Raw genomic sequence first — 26,493 nt, 5'->3', positions numbered from 1 at the left:
GCAGTGTCGCTTGGGCAGGGGACTGGGCTGGGAAAGCAAGGTCTGGTGGTGCCCTCAGAGCCTGACACCAATTTTGGAAGCCTCGGAGAAAGAGATCCCTCAGAAAGAGAGGTAGATCCTGATACAGAGGCATTCAAGTGTCCATGAAAGCCAAGAGCTGACAGGAGTGACTGTGACCCATCAGAGAGATACTGGAAGCTCCAGAAAGAGGAGAGGGGAGAGAAAAGAAAGGGAATATGCCTGTGAGATGGCATGGGACAACTGTGAGGGTCCAGGAAGCAGAAATGGTGGTGGTGACAGTCTCCTGTGCTTGGGCAGATGTCGGAAGGAGGCAGGAGGCAGCCTGAGGTCAAAAGCGCCAAGTGGAGATGGTGGGACTGGGAAGAGAGGGAGGGCAGCAGGGAATGGGGTCGGTTGGCAGGAGAAAGGAAGAGGGCAGCCATGTCTGCAGAGCACCAGAGGGACAAAGCAGATGCCACATGTGGTGCTTACGACTATTCAGAACAAAGGGGCTTGAGCCTTATAATGGTGGGAAGCTAGAGGCAACTGCTTGCTGCTTGGGGTAGAAAGGGCAAATTGAGCAGCAGGCATGCAGAGAGTAGCCTAGCTTTAAATACCGGTATATCATGATCTTTCCAGTCTCTGCACAGATATTGCATGGTCCATTGGGATGGATAAAATGTTCTCTTTCTACTGAAATGTCCATTTTTAGCCCTGATAGGGCCCGACAGGCCATTGAACGCTCGTCTTAAGCATTTACTTCCTGGAGCAGGGCTGATTATTTCCCATCTTAGCGTGCAAATTACATAATTTCAGAGAAAATAAAATGTATTGAAGGCATGTGCAGTTGAGAAGCTTTCTTTTCAACCCATTGCATCCCCTTGGAGATGTTTGAAGTTTAGGATGACAGAAGTAGTCATATTTGATGAATTAAAAGGCACAGTATGCATGATGGAATCAATGACACGGTAAAGGTGACTCCAGCCAGACTTAGGCTTAGAAATAACCGCATAGTCCCTGCTACGTACACCACAAAACCAAGCTTCCTGACCACTTTTAACCTCACCCATAGACAGTCTATGCTGATGGGGAATCTAGCCATAAGCCAGCTTCCTCTGTAAATCCCCAGCTTGAAATTAGCCTAGCTTCCCTAGCACAAAACCTTTCTAGACATTTTGCTTTTTACCAGAATAAGTAATGCACCTTCTTGCTCACTAGCAACTGGACAATAAAATGTGACTACATTTTAGATTTGGACATGTACAGAGTAGCTCCCAGGACAGTTTCAGTGCTGGACATGTTGGTAAGACACCTGCAAGGTAAATTGTAATAGCAATAGCAATAACACTGATGTAAAAGTGGTACATGTATAAACAAGAATAGAACGTGGGGCACAGAGACATAAATGTTTGAAAAAGATGACAGAAACTAGATTAAACGGGTTATAAAAAGGTATGTTTTAGAGATGGTTCTATGGACAAACTTTCCCCAAGATGGTTTTAGCTGCTGATCATCTTGTCCTGTCAAGCCAATGAGTGTGTGACAATTAAAAGGTAGCACCTTTTTAGCAAGTTTTCTTTTTGAGTTTGCTGTGAATTTAGTAAAGAGAATAAATTAAACATCATAATAGATTTCTGTAGTATAGCTGTACACAAATCCCTCTAATAACCTACATTTAAAGACTTGAATCTACATGAACATCTGATGTCTATTTCATCATCCCACAAACCCAGCTGGGCAGTCTTAGTAGGACCCAGACGTAAATCTAGTTCATCTCATTTGAACAAACTCCACTATTAACCCTATGACAGCAATGTCCATGGTGACTGAGGTCTTAAAGCTTGCCCAGTGGTCTCTTCTGTTCCACACTCCAACCCAAGCTCCTTAAAAATCCTGTCAGGCCATATCTAGTCTTAGTGTAAGCTTTAATTCCAGCTAGTTCTAGTAACCCTGGCCCTACAAACGATGCAATCCAACAAAATCCATCGTTAATCATACATCTTTAGCTGCTGGTGCAGCTAAAAATTGTTACCAATTTCTTGTACATAGGTTACAGAATAGCTTGTATGAATTTCTGCCATCATTTTTACATTGAAAATCTCATTACCTCCTAAAAGTGTTCATTTCAGACCAGGTTCATTGTATATGCAAAGTAAAAAATGTATTGTTAGTCTTACCAAAACCTTACAAAGCTAATCAAAGAACTATTTTTAGTCCATTTACAATAACACTAGGAGTTATAGTTCCAATCATATATAGTTAAAATAACAGATAAACCTTCTGGTAACACATTTCTCTGATGTTACGTTTAATGTTCCACTGCCTGGCTGTGCCCTAGGCTCAATGGCTTCGGTCTGGGACGGGCTGGCATAGTGAGTCTCTTACCTGGAGGAGCATGATGTCCTTACTGATGTTTTATTCCTTCTTACTGTATGGACTGTTGGAGGTCACGTTTATATTTTTAACCCCCTCCTTCCCTGGTCTGCAAGTTGCTGTTGGATCCCAATTTACTATCTCTGGTGTGTTTTACCTAAGTCAGTTACGTCTTTGTTATCTCTAAGGCTGTTTTCACCCAGCTCTCAAGGCTGCAGTTGGGTAACTCACCACTGGAGAGTTGTTTATAGCGCTGGGGCCTCCCGTATCACCTTGTGCCTGTGCTTTCAGGGCCTCTGCTATCACCCCACCTTTACTCATCTGCATAGCATTTTACTGTAGGGCCAGAGACAGTTCATTCTGGCCATAATAGCTATATTTGCCATTGCTGTTGTTAGTTACAAAAATGCACGTAACATTGTTAAACCACACAATTATACAAAATTATATAAAAGCAAAAGCAGAATAGGTAATAGTCACCTGGTCATTAGATAATTACTGTCACTTGATAAACCAAATCTCTAGGCAGACCAAGACAAGTCCAGAGAAAGCCTGATGGGTCCTGAGGTCTGTGGCTGTTGGCTTGGCACAATGGCTGTGGCCTTATACAAGAAACAGCATTTTTGCTAAGCCACAAAGCTACACGTTCTAAACTTCCATCTACAATCTGTTTCAGTATAACTTTATAACTAGTGCTGTAAAACTTAACTTCAACTCCATTCCAAACCTGTGGGATGCTACCTGTCCCGGCTGTAGCCCTCAGCTAGAGACCTTGGTCACCCAAATCCCAAAGCCTATCCCCAAACCTACCACCTTCAAATCAAACTCTGCTGTTTCTTATTTGAGACCCAGTCCTTACAGGTAGGTACTCAGGTAGGTAGTGCAGGAGCCAGATAGTAACTTTGCTATTATGCCACTAGCAGTATAAAACCTAACCAGAACCTGCATCAGCCTGGGAACCCATCAGACCAAACCAAAAGTGGTGCAGTGCCTCAGCTGAGTCGGTGCAAACCTGGTCCTATCCATCAGCACATGCTGCCGGGGCCGTGACCCCAACCCTAGCCATCATTTCTGGGCTCAAACCTCACTCGGTCATGAGCCCTCAGGCAAATGACCAGCTCTGAGCAGACGCGTTTGATCACTTCCCCAAAAGGCTTTTTGCTGCACAGGTGTGGCAGAAAAGCACACCCATGTGTGCGCACACATCCAGGAGAGCCTGTCACATCACCTGGCACCCTGCTGAAGCCTTTTGTAATGTTCCTGGAAAAGCTCCCAGCTCACTTGGGCTGCAGGCTGGCCTGCAGTCTGTCTTTTCCTCCCATTGCCTTATGTATGCAGGTCTCTAAATTGCCAGTAGGTGGTACAAAACATACAGACACTGCTTGCCAGGCTTCCCTTTCTATCCACGCAACATTGTCTAATCTCTTACGCCTGTAGATTCCTAGCAAGCAGGTATGGCTGTGAAGCCTGGTCTCTGTGTAGGTGGCACTTTGCTGTAATCATGCAGTAGAACATGCTGGCCCACTGTGAGCACAAGATATTTCAGAATTTGATTTTAATGTGGACTTCCCAAATAAAGGCGCTTTCAAAATATCTTTAGCTGAATTATTGTAATGCTAAGATATGAAATATTTAGCTAACGCTTCATGAAATGAATTTGGTATAATGTATTTATTACCCTATTGCTGTGGAATTAAAAAACCATGCAACGTGCATATTAAATTGTAACAGACATAATGCTGACAAAACTAAGCAGTTGCATATGTCTTCTGACTTACTGTATGAAGGAAGTAGCAAGCTCCTTTTTTGCTTGAACCTTCAGTGAAGGGTAAGTTGTTAGCAAAAACATTTATATTACATCATATTCCAGAGTTATATGACCTAAATCAGCTCTTGGTTATCAGCATCTTCTGTTTATGTTCTAACTATTGCAAGTACCACTTCCAGAATTGTTCCTTCACCATTTCAGCAAACTTTCCTTACTGTTTTTAGAACAGTGGAAAACAGAAGGTGAGGTATTTGAAATGCTGCACTACAGGGAAGAGTTAAAATGAGAAACACACAGCATTTCTATGGAAACTTCTTTCTCTACTCAAAAGAAGGGGAAAAGTAATGAAAATGGTAAATAGTAAATGCTGACCACAAAAAAAAAAGAGAACTCATTCACTGCATTTTAGTGAAAGAAAAAGCTACTGAAGAGGTTCATCATACATAACATCTTTCAATGAGTCCTGAGTCACAGTATGAAATGTGGAACATCTATTATTAGACCATTGATTTTTTTTCCATCAGATAAATTTAAAAAGTTAAATAAAACACGGGCTGTACAAAAAATGGCACACCTAGCTTGATTTCTAAAGTGTCTTAAACAACTGGAAAAGAAACCGAGGCTTGGGGGTTTAGTAGCTGGTACACTTACAATGTCAAGCACAGGACATTTCAACCCACAGATGCCTAATTAAAGGAGCAAGAAAAATAACTATAACCAGGAAATGTCCTGTAAAATTAATCTTTACGTTATAAATAAAGATGCACCAGAGGAAATCTGAGAATAGGTCTTAACTTTCTGTCTAATGAGAAATAGATAGGAACTATATGGAGAGAATTTTAGCTTTCCTATTTTGGGCAGCAATAAAGTAAAAAGATGTGACAGGCTGCTTTTGTTTATGAGGCTGAGCTGACAGTCATTTGTAGCTGTGTTGCCACTTAGGGGAGAAGGCATGTTTTTTATTCCACTCATGGAAAACAGTTATACAAGAGTGACCTGTATTAGATTAGATTTTCTGCCTTAGAGCAGTGTACATTCAATATTATGTCAGGGCCCACAGCATAAGAAGGACTTGGACCTGCTGGAGCAAGTCCAGAGGAGGGCCACGAAGATGATCAGAGGGCTGGGGCACCTCCACTATGAAGACAGGCTGGGATAGTCGGGGGTTTTCAGCCTAGAGGAGAGAAGGCTCCAGGGAGACCTTACAGCAGCCTTTCAATAAGTAGAGGAGGCTTATACGAAAGCTGGAAAGGGACTTTTTAAAAGGTCATGTACCAATAAGACAAGGGGTAATGGCTTTAAACTAAAAAAGAGTAGATTCAGATTAGATATTAGGAAGAAATTCTTTACTGTGAGGGTGGTGAGGCACTGGAACAGGTTGCCCAGAGCAGCTGTGGATGCCCCATCCCTGGAATTGTTCAGGGCCAGGCTGGATGGGGCTCTGAGCAACCTGGTCTAGTGGGAGGTGTCCTGTCCATGGCACGGGGGATGGAACTAGATGATCTTAAAGGTCCCTTCCAACCCAAACCATTCTATGATACTATGCTTCACCAGCTACCTGAATTTAATTCATGATGATATGAATAACCCAAACATGTAGAGTGAGAACCTCGATGTGCAGTGTGACCAGACCAGAGCACTCTGATTTTATTTAGTGAAAGTCTCTTTCATCTTGTATCAGACACCCTGTGTATATCATTTCGATTTTAGCCAGTTGCTGTCATCACAGAGTAGCTCCTTTTTTTATGGCAAAATTCCCTAGGCACACCAGACAAATTGGCTCATAAAAAGCTGCTTCATGTGAATTTAACTGGATCACTGTGGTACTGACACCTCTATTTTTCCTGTGCATGAAACATATTCGCATTGATGGATATCTTTCCTGTTGCTTATCTATAGACATATTTTAGCGTTTTGACTAGCCCAAACTTTCTGTAGAGTAGAACACTAGTCCCATAGCTATGTACACCTCTCTTTGTGAGATTTTGACTCTTGGATGACTCAAGTAATGCATGCTTTTCCAAAGCCCCTTTAGCCTATCTAGCGCCCTAGACATCTGCTTTTTTTTCCCCCACAACTGAAGTAAAAGACACCACTAAACACAACAGGAGGTTAACTCATGTGAACATGTTCATAAGACAGCCCAGTAGAAGCTGCAAAAACAAAAGAAATTTAAATTGGACTGTTACCATCCCTTGTAGATCAGGCTTCAACAGATGAGGCGGCTTTTGCTCAGAGGTCTAGCCCAAAATAATTAATGGGCTGTGTTAATCTGAATGTTATGGTGGGTTGAACATTGTTTTGTGTACAATTCTTTGTCTTCCTTTCAAACACTTTCAAATATCTGTAGTTGTCCTCGCATTCATGCTAGAAAATGAGTAATATGTTCTGATTTGAGATATCTAAGCCTTTTTAAAATGCTGTATTTCACATAAAGTCACAATTTCCCATATTTCTAATTATTTTTCCCAGGAAAATTAACTGAAAAACAAGCATTTCTAATCAAAAAGAAAGGTATTTCTGATTTAAAGGAAGCTGTACAAGGATACATTATTTAAAGTTATACATAACCAGGTTTTTTTTATTATTAGGAAGGAACTAAGCACCAAGAACAAACAAGCAGAAGTCCAGAAATTACATTCACTAAAGCTAAGCACAACACAATGTTAACAGCTTCATATTTTATTCTGAATCAAGGGTCTTCAGTTTTCAGGTGTTTTCCAGGCTAGGTAAAATAAGCATGATCATTAAAGAAGTGTGCTTACAGAAGACAGAATATAATGCAGTGGATGTTGGAATGTAACATTATATATCTAATGCTTCCAGTATTTTGAAAAAAAAGGTTTGCCATGAATGTTTTTAATCTGGACGGTACTGCTTACTTGCGGACTGTGAACACACACTTCATTGGCTTTATGTAGTTCTACTGACAAGTCGATGTATGCCCTACTACCTGAGTGACATGCTGCTTTAAGAAGGATTTCTATTCCAAGATGTTTTCTGCCTGTGTAGGACTTTTCCCAGTACTACCTGATATCGATTAACTGCATAAAAAGCTTTCCATGTACACGTTCTTGTATCATTGTATGGTGCTCAGCAGTCTCTGTGGTCTCTTTATCCCTGTTACTTTTTCCAAAGGACTCAGCATAGAAACAGAATAGAAGTAAATCTATGACCTTCAGTGTGACCCAGAGATAACAAGGCAGACTTTTTCCCCAGTCTCTCTAAGGGAATATTGCAGAGGGAATGTTGAACGATGCTTGCAACAGCTCTTACTGTAGCTTCCTGTTATTTATGGATATTCATTCCTGGTCATAACGTGCAGCACAGTTGAAAATAAAATAAAAAAATATTCATAAAGTGGCATGGGTGGAATCTAGTATCTTTTCACTGATGATGGGACAAAAATTTTTGTGTGGGGTCAGCACCACAAGTGATCAAAGTCTCCTGTTCTCAGTGAACTGGTATGTGATGCACACCTGGAGCATCTCTGAACTTCCTATCCAAGACCATGCAGGCCAAATAACATGAGAGCCACCTCTGCTTGACAGGCATGGCTTGTTACCTAGGCCATTGTCAGGGAGATTAGGTTTGCTAGCTTACAATGAAAGGTGATTTAAATAGACACTGGTAATGGAGAACTGTCATACACCTTTCCTTTATTGTTTGAGGAAAACATGCACAGTAATATATGTGTGCTTGCAGTAATTGTATGTGGAGCGCTAAATAAAGGGCGTGAATACTGGAGGCTCATAGATCAGTATGGTATGATTTCTTTACTGAATCAGAGGGACTCCATCACTGTACCATTTCTCTGCATTTGCTTCTTGCAGCAGGAAGTTTTTAACTTCGCGTTCAGCAAGACTGCCATAGGAGGGATGTTTCAACTCTAATAGGCTGAAAACAGCATGCTGCTGCATCTGCTTCATGCTAGAATTTTTGCAATGGAAAATATTAATATAATTCACTCCTCTGTTTTCAACAATTTGCTCTTGGTGAATTGCATATGTGTGGTTTGAAGTTGTTTGTTTTAGTTATTCCTACGTTCTCGCAAGTTTGCTTTTGTTTTGAGAACTAAGATCAAATATCTTTATACAAATCAAATTAGCAATTTGGCAGATGAAGTTTTGCCTCAGTGTCAATTGCTATTAGGACACAACAAAGACATGAAGATGGGGGAAAAAGTATGTTTCCAAGTACTGAACAACACAGTTTGGATTTGGACTATTTGGGAAAAACAGAGCCACTGTGAAGCTCTTCTGGGTCAACCACAAAAATTAAAAATACTTCTGGTCTTCTCATGTAGCTATTATTTTTAAAAGAATAGCAATGTTTTGTTACTGCTATATTGATTTTCATCTTGAATCGTCTGCATGAGTGTTAAGTGATTAATTCCCATTACAGTGAGGTGAAATTAATTTCATCTACTTTCGGTCACTGGGCAAACTGAGGCCCAGGTCCAGTGTTCCCCACTCTCCCCATCTTGTGTTCAGGCCCCTCTGATTTAGCTCAAATTGCTTGCTAAAGCCATCCTTCCTTAAAGATCGAGGTGTTGCAAGATCAATACTAGATTATGTTCTTCGCTATTAGCCTGAGCAGCTTTTTCTATTTCCCAGAACTTCCTAATGTGCCATTGTACAGAGGTCATCCTTTTGCCGAATTGCTGAATTCCCAGCAGGGTGCAGGGCCAAATTCCCTCTCCAGAAGCAGAGAGCCAAAAGTAAAAGTCACTTCTAGGATACGGCTGAGAAAACTGTTCACTTTTGTCACCTTTGCATCAAAAATATTAGCAAATTGGAGAATATTGAGTGAGAGGCAACAAAAGGGACTCAAGGGCTGAGGAGACTGATGTAGGTAGTAAAAGAAAAGAAATAATGCCATAAACACATTTTTGAGGTTTCTTAATTAAAAAAGCCTGGGATATTTTTAAGATGCATGTTGTAATGGCCACCAGATGAGCTGGAAATTAATTCCTGCAGATGTTGCTCCTTGTTATTCCATTTTAACTCAGGAGACTTCAGCCAAGAAATAAAATCTAGGTCTTACTCACAGACACTGCAACAACTCACAGGCTTTATCAGTAGCAGCTGGGCAGAAATCAAGAGGAGTTATTGTTCTGTGGCGTGTTTAAAAGTTGGGCCAATTTCCTTTTTCTGTCTTACTAGAAATAAATATATTTAAAAATTATCCATGTAAATAAGTATTAGAAGTCTAGCCACAGAACAGCCTACAAGTATTTAGAAGGTATACACAAAGAAATTATGGGAATTTTTACAAATTATGTAATTTAGTTTAAGCTCGTAATTCTTCCATATGCTTGGAAAAACCAACATTACGAATGGAGAGAGCAGAACTTCAAGAACTAGCAGAACTGGAACCTACACACATTGTTTACAGCTACTAATCACATAGTTGCCAGCCTTCTGTAATAGGAATGACCCAAGGCACTACCATCTCATTTGTCCTTGTATCATCATTTTAGGTAGGAAATTGCCAAGTAGGGCACTTGTGTAGATTACGTAATTTTGTCCCAGTCATAAATAGGACAAACACAGGGGTCCCTTTTAAAACACACTTCATGATAATTTTTCCATCTGTGTCACCCTGTCTGAGGAGTTGCTTGCTTTCATTGTTCACTAGATTCTTTTTTTACTTTTTCTCCAGTTTTTTTGTGTTCCTTCTTTGTGCCTCTCAAGGCCTCTTAAATTTATATAGACTATGTTTGAATGAAACCTAGACCTCCCAAACAAAGGAGTATGCTTCATTATGAAAAACATTTTCCTTCCAGGGATCCCACCATCCTGCATTATCAAGTCTTGCATTGTGTTAGTGGTTTTGCTTTTCTTGCAAGAAGGGCTTTAATCCCTGAAGCAGAACCAAACCTAATGTGTCATGTCTCAGCCAGGTTCATCTGACTCCTGCTTCGCCTTGCCTTTTGCTTTACCTGTCTTTGTGCATTTGCAGCACGACTTGATGCTCAGTGTGCCCCTCCCGGGGCTTTGCCTGCCACTCAGGGCAGGGAGGAATGGGGAGGACACAGCCTGTGCTGCAGCTGGATGTGGGAAGGACATCCAGGACAACACATGCTGCAGCTGCTGCAGCTCTCCTCCACCATCCTGAATCCTGGGATCTAACCCAATACATGTGTTGTGCACACTAGGAGAAAATAAGTTTGCATTTTGAAGCAAAAAATCTGTATCTCATACAAATTCCAGTCTACCTGGCCTTGCAGTCACTCCTGACTGTTTCTTGTGGGTAAAGTTATCACTTCAGTGTAGACATCATGTCCCAGCACAGCCATGCAGTATGGTGCCCAAGGGTGTTTTTTCTGTCTCTTTGCAGGGGTATGTAGTTGATGAACATGCAGCCATGCAAGCTCGATGGGAAGAGGCATCTAGAGAAACAATCAAGAAGACAACCAAGCCATGCCCCAGCTGCAATATTCCAGTAGAAAAAAATGGTAAATTTGTTAGTTATATACTTAACTGTCTTTTTAAATCCATTTTACAGTATAAATGTATGAATGTGCATGTGTACGTATACACACTATTACTCCAAGAGAGGGAGAGCACATAGAGCTTGAGTATTCCCTCTGTCACTGTGTCTAAATTATCTTGAAATCACTAAATCTAAATCACTTAGTTCTAAAGACACTAATTAAGCCTCACAAAATGCCTGGCTATTTTATAGATAGGGAAAATGAGGCACAGAGAGCCACTGGATGTAGTGTTCATGTGACTGAATGTCCAGCTAGTTGTCTAGCTTTTCCATTGTCACTGGAAAAAATAGACATTTGTGGGGCAAAACTCATCTCACAATGAAACAGAACATGTGTGTAATGTATGCCAGAAGAATTGCACCTAAAAGTGGGGTGTGGAAAATTAGTCCTGCTGTAGATGTCTGCACAGTATGTAGCTGAACTTAGATGAGACTAATTTCAACCCAGTGACATGCCCACAGTAGAAGACCAAGTCAGAGTAAGAAGCGTAAGTTCTGACATGCTGGTTGCACTAATCAGTGCTTACCATGTAGGAAGAAAAGTAATCTGCTGGCACTGGAGTGGTTAAAATGGGAAGCATGAATAGTAATTAGGCTATACCCTATAGGTTCATGCTGTTTCAAGACTTAGTTGTATTTATATTAATTACTCAAAACATATTAAAATGGTTGGCTAAATATTATACGACTATTAAGTATAGAGGATACTTCTCAGTTTTGTGGCATCACTTATTCAAATGGTATGCTTAAAACACCAAATAAGACACTGCAGACTGCGAGGAGAGAACACTTCAAGCAGTGATACCACAGAAATACTACTGAGAAAGAAATAGGACAAAATCCTGAAGTCTGGGGTTTGATGAAAGAAAAGAAGGCAGTTGGCAGATGGAAAGTGGGAGACTTCCTCAAGCACAAGAAGAGGGAAAGAAAGCATGAATTCAAGAGTGGGAAGGCGAGACAAGATTTGGCAAAGTGTAAAGAGCAAGGTAGGCAGCAGAAGAGAGATAACAGAGGGGCAGGTCAAAAAATTATTTACAGATTTGTAAAACAGACTGGAAACTAGAGTTTGAACTGGATTAGAAATAGACAATAATCATGACTCTAATACTAGTTTATGCAAAATAAAGCCAAATAAAAAAATCCTTCTGGTCAGGCTTGAAGCAGGGCTAGGACCTTTACTTTATCTTAGACTCTGCTACAAAATCTTTACTGTTAAATTACAGTCACAAACTGTATCACAGTTGTCACAAAGAGGATATCCCTATTTGACACCATTTACACAACTCCCACTAATGTTTAGGGAAGTTCCTTGTAAAAATCCCCAGTGTATCAAAAAGGAAGTAAAGGCCATTATACTTTTTTATCTTTGAAATAAAATATTTATTGAAAATGGATAATAAGCAGGAAAAGACCTTTCATTGCTTGTAGCCTGACCCATGTCAGAACAGTGCCTCATAATGCAAAACGCCAAAGCCATGGCAGCAGGCTAAAACCGCAATTGACGGATTGTGTTGCCATTTGGAGGGACCTCAACAGGCTAGGGTCCTCAAACTACGGCCCACGGGCCGGATACAGCCCCCCAGGGTCCTCAGTCCGGCCCCCGGTATTTACAGAACCGCCGGGGGTTGGCGGGGGGGAAACCAAGCAGCCGCAGATGGCCTCCTGCCACTTCATCCGCACGCCGGCCCCCTGGTTAAAAAGTTTGAGGACCCCTGGGCTAGGGAATGGCCTGTGAGAAACCTCATGAAGTTTAACAAAGGGAAATCCACCAGGACAGCTTGGGGGCCAACCTGATGGAAAGGACCTGAGTGTCATGGTGGAGTACAAGTTGGACATGAGCCAGCAACATGCTCTCGCAGCAAAGGTGGCCAACAGCATTCTGGGCTGCATTAGGAAAAACATCAGCAGCAGTTCAAGGGAGGTGATCCTTCCCCTCTGCTTAGCACTGGTGAGACACATCTAGAGTGGTGGGTCTGGTTCTGGGCTTCCCCGTGCAAGAGAAACATGGAACATGGACTGGAGCAAGTCCAATGAGGGCTACAAAGATGATAAAAGGACTGCAGAAATAGATACCTGAGGGGGGGAGCAAGGAAGACAGAGCCAAACTCTTCTCAGTGCCCACCAAAAGGACAGAAGGCAATGGGCATAAACTGAAACACAGGAAATTCCATTTAAATGTAAGAAAATGCTTTTTACCATGTGGGTGGTTGAAGACTGGAACAGGTTGCCCAGAAAGAGCCTCCATTCTAGGATACATTCAAAACCCAACTGGACGTGATGCTGAGCACACTACTTTAGTTGACCGTGCTTCGGGCAGTGCGGTTTGGAATGGATGATCTCTAAAGGTACTTTCTCACCTCAGCGATTCAGTGATTCTGTGAATTAAGGCATGAAGCTTAAAAAGTGCAGTTCTTGCTTTCTTCTCTGGTCACGGGTACGGCATGTGCCAGCTTCCAGGCTGACATTTGTAAACTGAAAGGAGCACTTTACTTTTGCCTAAGTACAGCTAGTGTCCAGAGGCTGATCACTGTACACCAAAGTCTGCCAGCAGTCCTCATTTGGGAGGAGTACACTGACTCCACACAAGAGAATAATTCTGCCTTCCCTGCCCAAACGCTTCTGTGCACTGTCTTTTACAAGAGACAGTGGCAATGCCAATAACTTTTCTGTAATAGCCTATATTTCTCTATGTCAATAACATTTCTATAACAGCCTGTATAGCTATAGGCATTGTAGAATATATGCCAATAACTTTTCTGTAATGGCTGAAGTCAAAGAGCGAAACACTTTCCCACAGCTCAGTTCCCAGTCTAAGTGAGTTTAAACGCACATCCTCATCTCTCAGAGGACGGCTGCACTCACAAAGATGTAAGCCACATTGCTTGAGGCACTCTCCACTCTGACTGCTGATCTCAGCTGCCATGTAGCAGAGGATAACGTGATTTATGTAGCTTAGCAGGCAGAGCACACGTTTGACAGAGGGTGCCTGTTGGGGTTTGGGTCCTGCGCCAGAACTGAGGTGTGTTTTACCCAGGGATTGTTTGATACAAACCGCAAGAGAAGATTGGCTCTAAACCTCACGTAAAGTGTAACATGGAGGCTGACCTTTTGGCATGCTTACGTTTAAATAAGATTAAAAAGTCTGGCAAATTGCATCTCTGACACAAAGATACAAACTGATGAATAGACCTTGCCATCACAGTTAGTTTTCTCTCTGTCAGCTGAAGCAGACAGGCCTGTTTTAACAAACCAGTTCTTGTGTCTCCTGCTGGTTTTGCCTTCCGAGAATCGTTCTGGATTGGCATTTATACAAAAGATGGTCTAAGGGTAGCAGGGTGTACAGTAGGGAACACACAATCCCTGTACCTCCTGTCAACACCTGCAGTCAAACCAAGATGACATTTCAGCATTTCTTCATACTTTTCTTTCAGTTTAAATTATACAAGAGATCTCTTTGTGTGGTAAGCAACATGGTTTCCATTTGAAGTGTATTTCTGTAATGACCTTTGACAATGTTAATGTTTTATATCTTACAAATTAAACATTTGATCAAGGTTGTGAGCAGAGGGATTAAAGCTGCTCTCACAGTATGGGCAAGTAAGAAACCCAGCTCGCAGGAAACTGATGCAATTAAAAGGCTGCTTCAAATACTAAGAAGGTCAAATCAACTTAAATTACTAATGTCATTTTGATATAATCAGCAGTCAGCCACCAAAGTCTATCTTCTGATTTATTCTCTTTGCAAATGTCTCAGTTATGTAATCTGATTTAAAACAATAATTGAACTTTGTTCATCTTCTGGCTCACAGCTGGGCAAGGGTATTCTTAAGACACCTCCGTAACTGCTTTGAGAGGCCACACACTGTCATCTCTTCCCTGTCCCTAGCATAGTCTCTAATTTCCTCCTACTCCTGCAGTCCATGAAGTGAGACCAGCACGTTGTACCCCAATAAGAGAGGGAGTAGCAGGTTTTAGAATGCCCAAGAAAAATATTCCTCAGGTTTGTACTTCTTTTTTAATAAATATTCTACTTGGTTAGTAAATAAATGCCTAAGAAAGTTGATTTTAACACTGTTAATTGTTGATTAACATCTTTAAGTGTTTGCCAAACACCAAAGCCATTCTGTTGCTATTTTGCAGGTGGCTGCATGCACATGAAATGTCCTCGCCCCCAGTGCAGATTTGAGTGGTGCTGGAACTGTGGCCTGGAGTGGAACAGAACCTGCATGGGAGATCACTGGTTTGACTAGCGGTGCTGAGGCCAGCCCACGTTGCTGCTAAAGCTTGTTTTCATCAGGGCCAAATTCTGAACTCCTTGATTAAACAAAATTCCCAGTGATTTCAGAGACACAGAGTTCAGAAGTTGGCACAGTTTGTTGTTTGGGTTTTGCTTTCTTGCATGTGCAATCATACCAAAATCACATTGAAGTTATACCAAGGGTTTTAAATCCACCAAGTAAAACGTAACTGTTAATTTGGGTTTTTTTTAATGGACAGACTTGCTCATCGTGGTACAAAGAAGGTTAAACTACACCTTTCTGAACTTGTGCAGTTTGTCAGTGTGGAGAGCAGAGCTAGATGAGGAACTTTGCTTGACATTTATAGTCAGAAATCTGTAACACTTGCGAGAGAGAGCAGCCTATGTTTGTGTGCATGAGTGCATGAGCATCAAGGGGGGTGGAGGATGTGCACTGCATCAGCTGTTTTTTCTTTGACCACTCCTTTGCTCATTCAGCACAATTTTTGATTTTGGGGCAGTATTTCTTAACAGCTTTCTTGGCAGAGGAAAGACTGTGTCTCTTCAGTGTTTTCTCAGGGTTCCTTCCTAATAGGCTTTCTGTAGGGGTCTTGCTTTCAAACCAAATTCTCATAGAAACATCCAGCTTTATACCATATTTGTGCTGGTGTATTTGTAACATACAACATGAAACCTGCCTGTGTACTCATTATAGACTTTGTTACTGTTGGCAGATTAGCTAAGGATGCAGTTTCAGCTCTAACCATGACTGTTGTTGCAGTGCTGACTGGGTCCGATTAAGTGTTGTGCAAGCTAGGCTCACAGGGCTTCAGTTTTCTTGTGCTTACAGCAATACTTTGGACATGGCAAAGGGAGGCAGGAGACTTCTCAGGGGTTTTCTCTATCATCATTCTTTTAAACTGAATTAGAATATGGGTATATTTCTGAAAATACATTCAGAGCTCAAACAATGTGGGGCAGAGGGACAACTTTCATTGCACAATGTTAACACAGTAAGTAAAGCTTACTAGTATTTCCAAGCCTTAGCAATCTTACTGTTTGATGTGCATTGCTGTTCTATTCTGAAATGAAATAAATACTGTCCACATCCAATATGCCATGTTAAGGATTTGCACAATTCAGTTTTGGAAAAAAATGCACAATAAATAAAGTGATCAGAATTTTAAACTTTATTTCTCTTCTCATTTGAGTACAAAGTGAGTACAAAGATATTGGGTGGGCCACGCATTTCCTTGACTGATTCAGTCTCCCCGCTGAGAGGCTAGCCCTTTGATTAAAACATACTACTAGCACAAAATAAATGCCAGGGCCATGGATTTCTTTTCTCGAGTTTGAATTACTATTTTGTATGGCATGACTGTAAAGTCCTGAAAATATGGGTGTGCCTTGTATCGGTCAGTGCAGAGCAAGAAGCTTGAGGTATAAAGAAATCCCCGGCTCAATACAAAAATGTCTGGTTGCTAAAATCAGCAGTGTAGTCCTCTGTCTCTGCTAGAAGTAACATTAAAAGTCTAAGGAAACAAAAGAGATGAAGGCATGAGGTACCCAAAATGAGAAAGTGAACTGGTAGAATTAAGAAAATGAGAGCGAAAGGAAGTGGCAACAAGAGGACAATGGCCATTTCTTAAACGCCATTTTCCTTTTTGGCACTGGTGAGCTACGTGCAGAAGTAGCTACATTAAAGTGTAGGGGTGCAATACAACACTGCAGTGTAGCTCATTCAAGTTCGTTATCTTAATGGGGACATTGTACTGTGAATTCTGATTATTTCATGATTTAATTTCCTATACCTGGGTCTATTTTATAATTTATATGGCTTGTTGCAACAGGGTAGGGAAAAGTCACTATGTTTAATTTATACTTTGATAGTGTGTTACATGGGAGCTCATCACTACATTTCACATCCACAAACATTTGGAATAAAAGAAGTCTGAATCTCTTTCCCATTTCTTTTTAGTGTCTTATAGAGGAAGAAAAACTTGTTCACTATAAGGCAGTTTCACTGAGTTAGAGCCTGCCCTAACAAGTTAATGTTTTAATTGTCGCATAGAAATATGTAATTTATTCCCCTGGACCAAGGTCCATTGACGACAATGGACTATAGATCAGCCCCTGCCTTTCTTTCTGGCCTGGGCAGGACATGGCAGGCATGAGTCATAAGGCTAGAACAGAAACATCTCTTCCTTTGGAAGAACGTGTCAGTGGATGGGATTTTGAGCATTCATCTTAAGACATAAGCAAGGGCAGGAAAGGAGAATAAAGAAAGGACTTCCAGCATCGACTCAAGATTGCCCGCTGTTAGAGGATGGCTTTATTGGCCCTTGTCACATAGGGTTGCTTTGCACAGTCCAGATTTACACCCTGCTTAAAAAAAAAAAAAAGTGTATCCTACAGATTTTAATAGAACTTGTTCTGATCTTCTCTGTGTTAATACATATACATCTGTATGCATACATACATGAAGTTTGAGATGGTACAGGCTGTAAACCTGATTTCTGTTTACAGTGAGATTCTTATGGTTTCCATTTAAAGGGCATGAAAAATCAGGATTGGTGCTCTGTTGACATGCTGGAATTCCTATAGAGATGTGTGAATTGAACCTAACATTTCCTATACTGAAAGAAGTTTTTTTGCGTGGCAAATGCCTTTTAAAAAAAATCTAAAACTTAAAAAAACCTGTAATTGATATTGTAGTTTGAAACAAAACAAACCAGAACAAACCAAGTCTTCAGTGTCTATTCAAACTGTTCCTTATTCCAGCTCTGAAATATCGGTATGGAATTCATCTCACCCAATTTTAGCTATCTAGTTTGTTTGGTAGCCTCAGAGGCTCACACAGAGATCCGTTGGCCATGTGTATGGGGGGCATGGTGAGTTTTAAGTACAACAGAGGCATGATGGCAACATCCCTGCCGGAAACAGGGTACAGCTCCTGACAGGACAAACAGGACTGCAGAGCTCCCACAGGCTCTTGGCTCTGTTGCTGGTGTGGAGAATGTGAACTTTCCTTTTCTAAAAACTTAAGAACTGGCATTGCTTGCTAGAGTCCTTGAAGCCAGCCTTGGTAAATGCTTCCTCTGGGTCGGCACATGCGTCTCTGGAAGTGGTCCTGGGCAGCCATGGGGGTGGTGAAGAGAAACAGGACTCAAGCGCAAAACAAGAAGGAAACCAACCCGAAGGTCTAAGTAGATGGAGCTTTCAAGAGCTTGTGGTCTTTGTTCTCTACTAGCAATACACTCCGGAAACACTAAAATTTAACTGTATGTTCTAAGAAGTTGACTTATTATGGTGATATAAAGCAAAAAAGAAATCTATCTTTTTACATCTAGGTTTGCCTTTGTTTATTGAATTCTCTTTACCTTGAACCTTCCTCATCTTTCAGATTAAAACAATCATAGACTTGGTTTGGGTACTGCAATCCGAGCTCCTTTTAGTATGTGTTAAATGGATTAAGTACAGGATGTATACTGAAATATTCAATAATAATTATCTCTGTAATAATTCAGCTCTATAACAACAATGAAAATCTCTAATATTTAATTCCTGCTGGCAGTGAAATCTGAATACTGAGTAGATTAAGAAGAAAATATGTAACAGTTTGGCTCCCTCAGGAAAAAGCATATCTCAAAGCTTAACATAAATAATACTTTGGGAGCCGTGACTTTGACTAAAATATCATTTAAATGTCTGCCTTATCTTGTCACAAACTGCAAGCCAAATAATTTCATTTTAAAATGTACAGTTAAAAAAAAATATCAGTAAATGGCACTCCAGAAGAAACATTATGCCACTGTTGGGAAATAAAAGTCATGCTCTCAGAGGACAGCGAGCAGTGGGGTTTGCTTTCTGCATATGAATATTAAGGTACCCTCCATAGTGCAAACCAGTATGGTAGCAAAACTTTTTGCCTACAGAACTTGTAGATCATGTAAACTGAAGTAAAATTTGCAGTTGTGGAGTGGATCCTGAGGCACTTGGAGGCGAGAGGCCAGATTCCAAGACATTCTGCTGCCCTGGTAGTCTGGGAAGATTTAGCCGCTTGTGCCTCACATTCCGAGGTAACAACAGCTGCTATATTCCTCATGTTCACTTTGCTGCTCAAACCACTACACAGGTAAGTCATCGGGTGCAGCAAGCTCAATAAGCAACGCTTGCAGCACCGTAGGAAGGACAAAGTGTACTTTCAACTCTGAAGACTGGTTAGCCCCATGCTGACTTAATCTATCTGCTTCAGCCTTTGACTAAGTATTGTGATGGCTGATCTAGAGAAACCCTACACAGAGATGGAGAGCTGCAATATAGTTCTCAATGACTAGACTTTGTTTCCAGGCAGCAAAATTCTCATGCTTCCTTCAGTTCTTCAAGCAACAGAAAAGCCTGAAGCAGACAGCACCGGACCAAAGTTGCCAGAAGAAAGAAACCTCATGCCTAACTGTTCCTGATGGTCCTTCAGCAACTTCAACCAGATGTATCTGACAGCACAGCATTGACAGTGATTCAGCAAAAAAGAGACAAATGTACTACTTTATATTTTATCTGACTTGATTACAGTTTGTAAGGAAATATTTCTCTCTCTAATTAGCAAATTTAGAAGAATGCCTCTCCCTTTTTTTTCCAGACATGTTTGTCTACTGATTCCTGTTATGTTTATTTGTGTATGTGTTTGCCCCTGTGATTCCCCTTCTGTATCACCTACTGATTTTCAGCTGTACCTCCTCTTCAGGTAGCTAATGCTCTAGCAGTTTTCAACTTGATTGTCTAGGAACTGTAAGAGTACATGCACTGAGTAGTCCTTCTCATATTCTGGCTCAGTATGTGCAGACTGGAAAAAACTGAAGTGGCTTTAAGCAAACAGTAAGGTAGGCAAGTTGAGAGAAGCTCATTTAATCACACAGAGAATCATATTTAGTAGTTTGTGTATCTGCAGGGATATTTTTTTATTTTTTTTTTTAGAAATCAGGTCATATGCCATTTCATTTTTCTTCATTATTATTAATGGCATTTTTTCTTTGCTTTTAATTTGTTTTTCATGTCTGTGTCTCCATTTTTTTGAATAATGGAGTAATGTTTCTATGCTAGTAGATAAAATATGCAGCAAGACATCACCTGTTACATTACTTTTTGGCTTTTATCCCTAGAAAGCTTGAGGAATCCACATAATCCATGTAGGCAGGGAAGTGCCATTATCTGTATTTTACAGTCAGGGAATTCAACCTGGAGAGCACAACCAGACTACGTAGAGGCAACAGCTCAAATGCACACCAGCCCTTTCTTCACAACTGGGAAAATCTGTGGCTGCACCAGAATGGAGGCCACCTGCATGCTGGCACAGTGATGACACCAGCTCAGGTAAGCAGCAAGCAATTTTGAAGTTTAAGGTCCAGATGACACCAGTATGACATTAGGGACAGAAAGAAATAATAATATTTTTTTTAAAAAGGTAGGATTTTCAGTGGCCTAAAGAACAGTGACCTAACCTGACATCCGTTGCAACCACTGGGAATTTTACTGCTGGCTTCACTGGGAGAAGGCTAATTTAGAAACTTTGAAAACACTATTTAGTTTGACTTCTTCGCAGTACATAGGAGATCCCTGGGAGAACTTGATGTCCCAGTTTCCCCTTTGTCTCTTTGTTAGTTGAATATTTCATCTACAAAACACATTCATGCCCACTCTCTCCACCTCATTTTAGTGCAAACTCAAATCCATCAAGCACCAATGTCAGATGTTTTAAAAACCTTTTAGTTAAGTACAGCTGAAGCAACACACTACGCTCATTCTTACTTGGTACGTGATTGCATTGTCTGCCTCATAAACAGTGATCTCGACAGCCTGCCAACTTCATCTGCTGGTTACCAGGCCAAAAACTGGTTGGATGAAGACCTTAAGTAACGATCAAAAGATAGTGCTAAAATGAAAAGCAGCAATCGATAAAATGAAATAGTATTCAGACACGACTTCTGTTGGGGCCAATATAATGTTTTTCTTGGAATGGATGCTAAATGCTCCTGAATAGGTTCAGCCAACTGAGTTTGTTTATGCCTGGAAGCTAAACATGGAAAGCCCTGCACTGTTCTTTTCCAAAGTAAAGAGATTGCAATATGGTTAAAGGATTTGAAAATTTTAATGAATAGCTGAAATCCATGTGTTCCACAGCTGATGGAGTTAAAAACCAGAAAAAACAACCTACCTCACTAAGCTACACTGACATTTTCCAAGTGCTTAGCGATACAACAAATGCCAGGTTTGCTTTTTTTAACAAAATCTGCTTCTCAAAGGCAAAAATGACTGTGATATTTACATTACAAACAGTCAGTTAATGAAGCGGAAATAAATTCTGATTCAAGCTTCTGAGCTTTAGCAGTGATGTATTTGAATCTAATGTTATATTATATAATATATATATGTATATAAACCCTAAAATGTTACTCAGGCTTTGCTTAGCAAATATTAATGTGCTTATTAGCTGAGTTGCAATCACTCAGATCCTTATGTTATTTCAGAAGGACAATGACCAAGGCTATTCCTATTGCCTCATTCTGTGGGTTTTACAGAAAGCAAACATAGGCTTCAAACCAGTGCTAGCAATAAGCTCCTGCATGGTAGGGTATCTTCTCTTGAACCAGTAATCTCTTGTCGTGTGACATTTACAGTGCACAAGTTAAAAACAATCAGTGGCATTTCATTTGTAGTCCTCTTTATTGTGTAAGCTTCGGAGTAGAATTGAATAAATAAAAATATAAAGCCAAGTCTACACAACAGAAAGGCTACTTCTCTTGCTTGTACCAGCTATACCACAGACCTACCTGATACAATATACCAGCTTGGCAGACCAGTGCAGTACACAAAATAAGCTGTAGATCACCAAATTTCCCTATTTATTTATGCCATTATATTGGCTTTTTTAAGACCTTTGCCAGTTTAGAAAACTCATAAGGCCCTTCCCTCCCCAGGAAGGGCCCATTCCAACAGATCCCTGTGATGAGTGATGGCTGGGGCAGTCCAACTACTTGCACATAAACTGTATCATCATCTGGGTGAGCTGGGGTACAGACTGCTTTCATACTTGAAGTCTGATATTTGTACACACTCAGCTCCAACTCAGGAACCCAGAAAAGGCCAGGTTGCCAAAGGTCACCATTGGATGTACTGTGGAAAAAAAAAAAAAATCTTCTTTCTAAGCAAAGGTAGTGAACATACATAAAAATGAACAGTTGAAACTTTTTCTCTGATTCTGGATGCTGAGCAGTATGGAAAAATCTGGCCCTGAGAAACTTTAATTCAGTAAGTTTGCTTCTTCAAAAACGAAGACAGTCCATGATCCAGTGCCCTTTGTATTGAGTGCACCCAGTGTTCTTTTCTATTACATTTCCAGCAAACAGTATGTTTTGCTAGTTGTGTTTACTTAAACATTTGTGTTAGATTGTAAAAGGCCTTAGCAGAGCTTTAACAAGTCTTAGATAAATTATGTATAGTTATTATGCAGCAGTGTTTGATCCAAAGAAAAATGGTGTTTCTTATTGCCTTTACCCCACTATGGAGGAGTGTTATTTATATAACCAGTACTCCTTGACAATTAAGATGATCTTATGTGGTCCCTTCATATATGTTCCTACAGCATTGTGTTGGCCTATTCCCAAATGAAAATTCCAACTTCGAGAACTATTCAATCAATTATTTAATTGCTTCCAGGAAGAGGGAGAGATCCAGGAGCCTTTCTTATTAATGCAGTCATTGTCTCAGATCCAGCAGCTTTCTTTGCTAGTCAATGGCATTACCAGGCTGATCTCCATACCAGGAAGATTTCCTGATACTTAATGCCCTTTCTAGTCAATGGCATTACCAGGCTGATCTCCATACCAGGAAGATTTCCTGATACTTAATGCCCTTTCATGATAATGAGATCCCAGGAGTAGAAAGGTCTTGTTTGTTGTTTCCAGCCTACCATCACAGGCACCTAGCTATGTAAGTCTTCCCATAAATTTACAGAGCACTATAGCAACCAATTTTTAAGTCTCATTTGCTTTCATGGCAAGGCAATTATGGAACCTGATTCCAGCTGCTAGTGATGAGAAACCTTTTAATTCCAAGGTATTAATGACCACCTTATAATTATTTGTTATTATATCACTATCATTAGTAAGCTTAAGTTTTTCTTTTTCCTTTTTATGTTTCCTGTTGCCTTTGCTCCCTGATTGGATGGAGTAGACAGCAATCATAATTCCTCTCAATTTGTTTTATTAGGCTTAACAGGCCAAGATTGAAAGTTTGGACAACATTTCTCTAAATATCCTAGAATCAAGTTATTCCAATTTTACTTTACCTTTTTTCAATTACAAGTGATGGACTTCTGCATGCGATGGCAGGTGTGGTTGCACTGCTGCCTTCTGTGGCATTCGTGCCTCCATGTCCTTATTGGAAACACTTCTGACACACGCCATACCACAACACATTGTTCACAGACACATCATACTGGCAATTCATAATCATCCTATGATGGTCTACCTCACCCAAAGCCACCTTCATCTTGTTTCCAAGTGATGCACTTCCAGTTCATGAGGTGTCTACCCTTTCTGACTTCATTCTTCTGCATTTATACAGTGCTAGCTAGCTGCTGCTGCTGTGCATCTCAAGATACAAGTAAGGTACTGCAAAGTGAGCAAGTACAGGAACATCCTCTGGTAATCACCCCTGTACACATTTGTATTCTCTTATAAATGGTTTTTCCAGGTGCTACAGGAGCATTTTTTTACCACTTTACAGTACTGTAATTCTGCTATGGTCAATGAATCTGGGAGCTTGATGGGGAATACCTGCGGTTTGGTAACGTATTTGTTTGCCAAACGTGTTTCAGTTCTTTATCCTCAAGGTTCATCTATACTGCTATTGGTAGACCTCATGTAGATGTAGATTAATGTAGTGAGTTGACCCTGTCCAGCAACTAAGTACCCACCCCGGTGCTCACTCACTCCCACACCCAGCAGGATGGGGGACAGACTAGGAAGAGCAAAAGCAAGAAAAAAATACCATGGGTCGAGATAAAGACAGTTTAGTAACTGAAGGAAAGGGGAGAAAAAACAATAGTGATACAAAAGCAATCACCCACCACCTCCCAAGAGGCAGAGAGATGCCCAGCCAGTCTCCGAGCAATGGCTACTTCAGAAAGCCTCCCAGGTTTTATTGCTGGACATGGAATATTGCCTTGGTCAATTCAGGTCAGCTGCCCCAGCTGTGTCTCCTCCCAGCCTCTTGCCCACCCCCAGCCCACTCACTAGGTGGGCAGAGTGGGAAAAACAGAAAGCCTTGATGCCATGCAAGCACTGCTCAGCAACAGATAAAACACTGGTGTGTTGCCAACACTGTTTTAGTCATGAATCCAAACCACAGCACCACAGAGGCTGCTGTGAAGAAAATGAAGTCTGTACCAGCCAGACCCAGCAGAAAGAGCTTGCTTTAAACTATCTGGTGCAGGGTATTGCTACACATGTGATCACGGCAGCATGAATTACCTCCTGCCTTGGCATCCCTAAGTGCTCTGATGCCTGACAAGGGTTGAACTAACCAAGTTTTTTTCTCGGTATTAACAGGTATTAGTAAGTATTAATTATAATTATACACATATTAATAATTAATGTATATTATATAAAATATTGATTAATATTGGTAATTATAATTGATACAGTATTAACAGGTATTTTGTACTTGATTGGCAGCTTATTTGTATAAATTTATTATCTTTGCAGTCTGTTTGCCTTGGCAAAATCTGGTTGAAATTGGCTAACATTGAAAAGCTTCTGTGGGAGGACTGAGTTGCACACACAGACAGATTCGGGCAGCAAGGGAGCTAGGCTAAACCCCAGACAGCTACATTAAATTCTTGCTGAATTACTGGTAAGAGTAAAAGTAAAGTCAGAGAGATGAACCTAAGGAGGCTAAACAGCTTCATTTATCATGAAATGATGACCACACAAAGCATTAAGCATCCCCCAGCCCAGTTTTAATTTCTACTTTAAATTGAGTTCAGAAGTTCCCTATTAACTTAAGGGGGAAAGTACTGCATAAATGCGGCTAGGTGGCTGTGGTAAATGGGTTAACTCCCCCCCTCCCTCTCGTTCTTTTGTGGCTGTACAGGAAGCATGAAGAAATTTGTTGGATTCAACCCAATAGCTGAGCCTAGTCCTGTGGTGTTATTAGGTGCTGTTTCTACTGACTCATGGGGAGAATGAGGTTGGCATTAATTAAAACACATCAGTGATGAAAATTACAGAAATTATCTGATTCATTTTCACAAAGTATCTGCCAGCCTGTCTCTTGACTACAGATGAAGTCTGGAGCAACAACGCTCCTAACTCAGGTATCTCCATTAAGTATCTCATATTGGTGGGATGACACCAGGAGCAGACAGCCTGCTTTTGGCTATTTAAAGATAACCAGGAAACAGGCAGCACAAGCCCCAGCTCACCACAGAGGACATTAAAGTCACAGCTGATTACAGCCAAACTTTTTCTGTGGTGGCAGTAGCGTGGTGATACATGGATTATGGAACCAACCTTCTCACTTCATGCAGCTTCAAAGCATGTAACCCTCAGGGGAGAGATGAGAGATCATATAGACATAAAGGTGGCTTTCGCTGATCTTGGTCTTTGGTCTGCTAGATTCCAGGCTGGGCCAAGTTGATTGGCAAGGAGGGAATAGGAAGAGTTTTCCAGAGGGGATCATAATTGCTCTTTATTGGTAAGTGCCAGTGTCTGAAATAATGCCACATAGTCATGTCCTTGTATTTTCCTACTTAGTTTAACATCTCATGGGGGATTTTTAAAAGTACATTTTGCTTCTTTTTTATTGAACTCATTGTACAATGGTGATTGGCAGAATATAAACTATATTGCCAGATAATACCTTTTTAAAACAATTGAAATAGGACACATTTTTAAAGATCTTTTTTAACTCTTTATTGCAGTAGCTAAGAAACCTAAAGTTAAAACAGGATTTTTTTCGTATCTGTCATGTATGCACTTTTAAACATTTTCCCCAGAATTGGTTTTGTCTTATACCACCTAATAGGGAATAAATAAATTGCATTCTATAGCATTTTGAGTAGAATATTAAGAAGGTATACCACATAGCAGGTATGATATTATCTCCTATATATACTTCTTGGAACATAAAGTACTTTATAGCATGGATAGAGTTTTCATTTCTTTCTGTAGGAAGGAATAAAAAAAACTCTTAAACTTTCTTACAGGATTTTTCTTTTTTTTTTCAAAAGGAAAACAAAAATAATACACTTCACTGGTCAGAAAATGATTCAAAACCACGTATAACATTTTAGCAAACTGCTTAGTGAAAACCCAGCAGCAAATCTCAGCACCACCGGGTAAGTGGCCGCAGTGCACGCTCTCTGCAGAGAGCAATGGCTTGTCAGAAAACATTTATCCAAAATATGGTTTAATGTTTCTGGAGATCATGAGACTTCCATACTCCGAGAGCAAGCATAATAATATTCAAATCTTCTCCTGTAGCTATAGATAGTGTGCAGTTCATTCATGTCCTACTTCAGTGAGAAAGAAAAAAATAAGGTTTTATGTACAACCTT

At 40.5% G+C, this 26,493-nt stretch overlaps 1 protein-coding gene across 1 annotated transcript in view; it reads left to right on the top strand.

Annotated features, from left to right (window-relative positions):
• PRKN (parkin RBR E3 ubiquitin protein ligase) overlaps positions 1-16,837 on the top strand; it is a 774,760-nt gene extending 757,923 nt beyond the window's left edge. The window contains exons 11-12 of the mRNA XM_055810872.1: positions 10,484-10,601; positions 14,780-16,837. Coding sequence (XP_055666847.1) covers positions 10,484-10,601; positions 14,780-14,889 — 228 coding nt within the window. The 3' untranslated portion in view covers positions 14,890-16,837. The remainder of the gene's footprint in view (positions 1-10,483; positions 10,602-14,779) is intronic.
• The last annotated feature ends 9,656 nt before the right edge of the window (positions 16,838-26,493 follow it).

Source organism: Falco peregrinus, chromosome 7 (assembly GCF_023634155.1).
Source record: "Falco peregrinus isolate bFalPer1 chromosome 7, bFalPer1.pri, whole genome shotgun sequence".
In the NCBI taxonomy this organism is placed as follows: domain Eukaryota; kingdom Metazoa; phylum Chordata; class Aves; order Falconiformes; family Falconidae; genus Falco; species Falco peregrinus.
The sequence above is the reverse complement of the archived record's forward strand: the minus strand, read 5'-3'. Positions and strand labels throughout refer to the sequence as shown.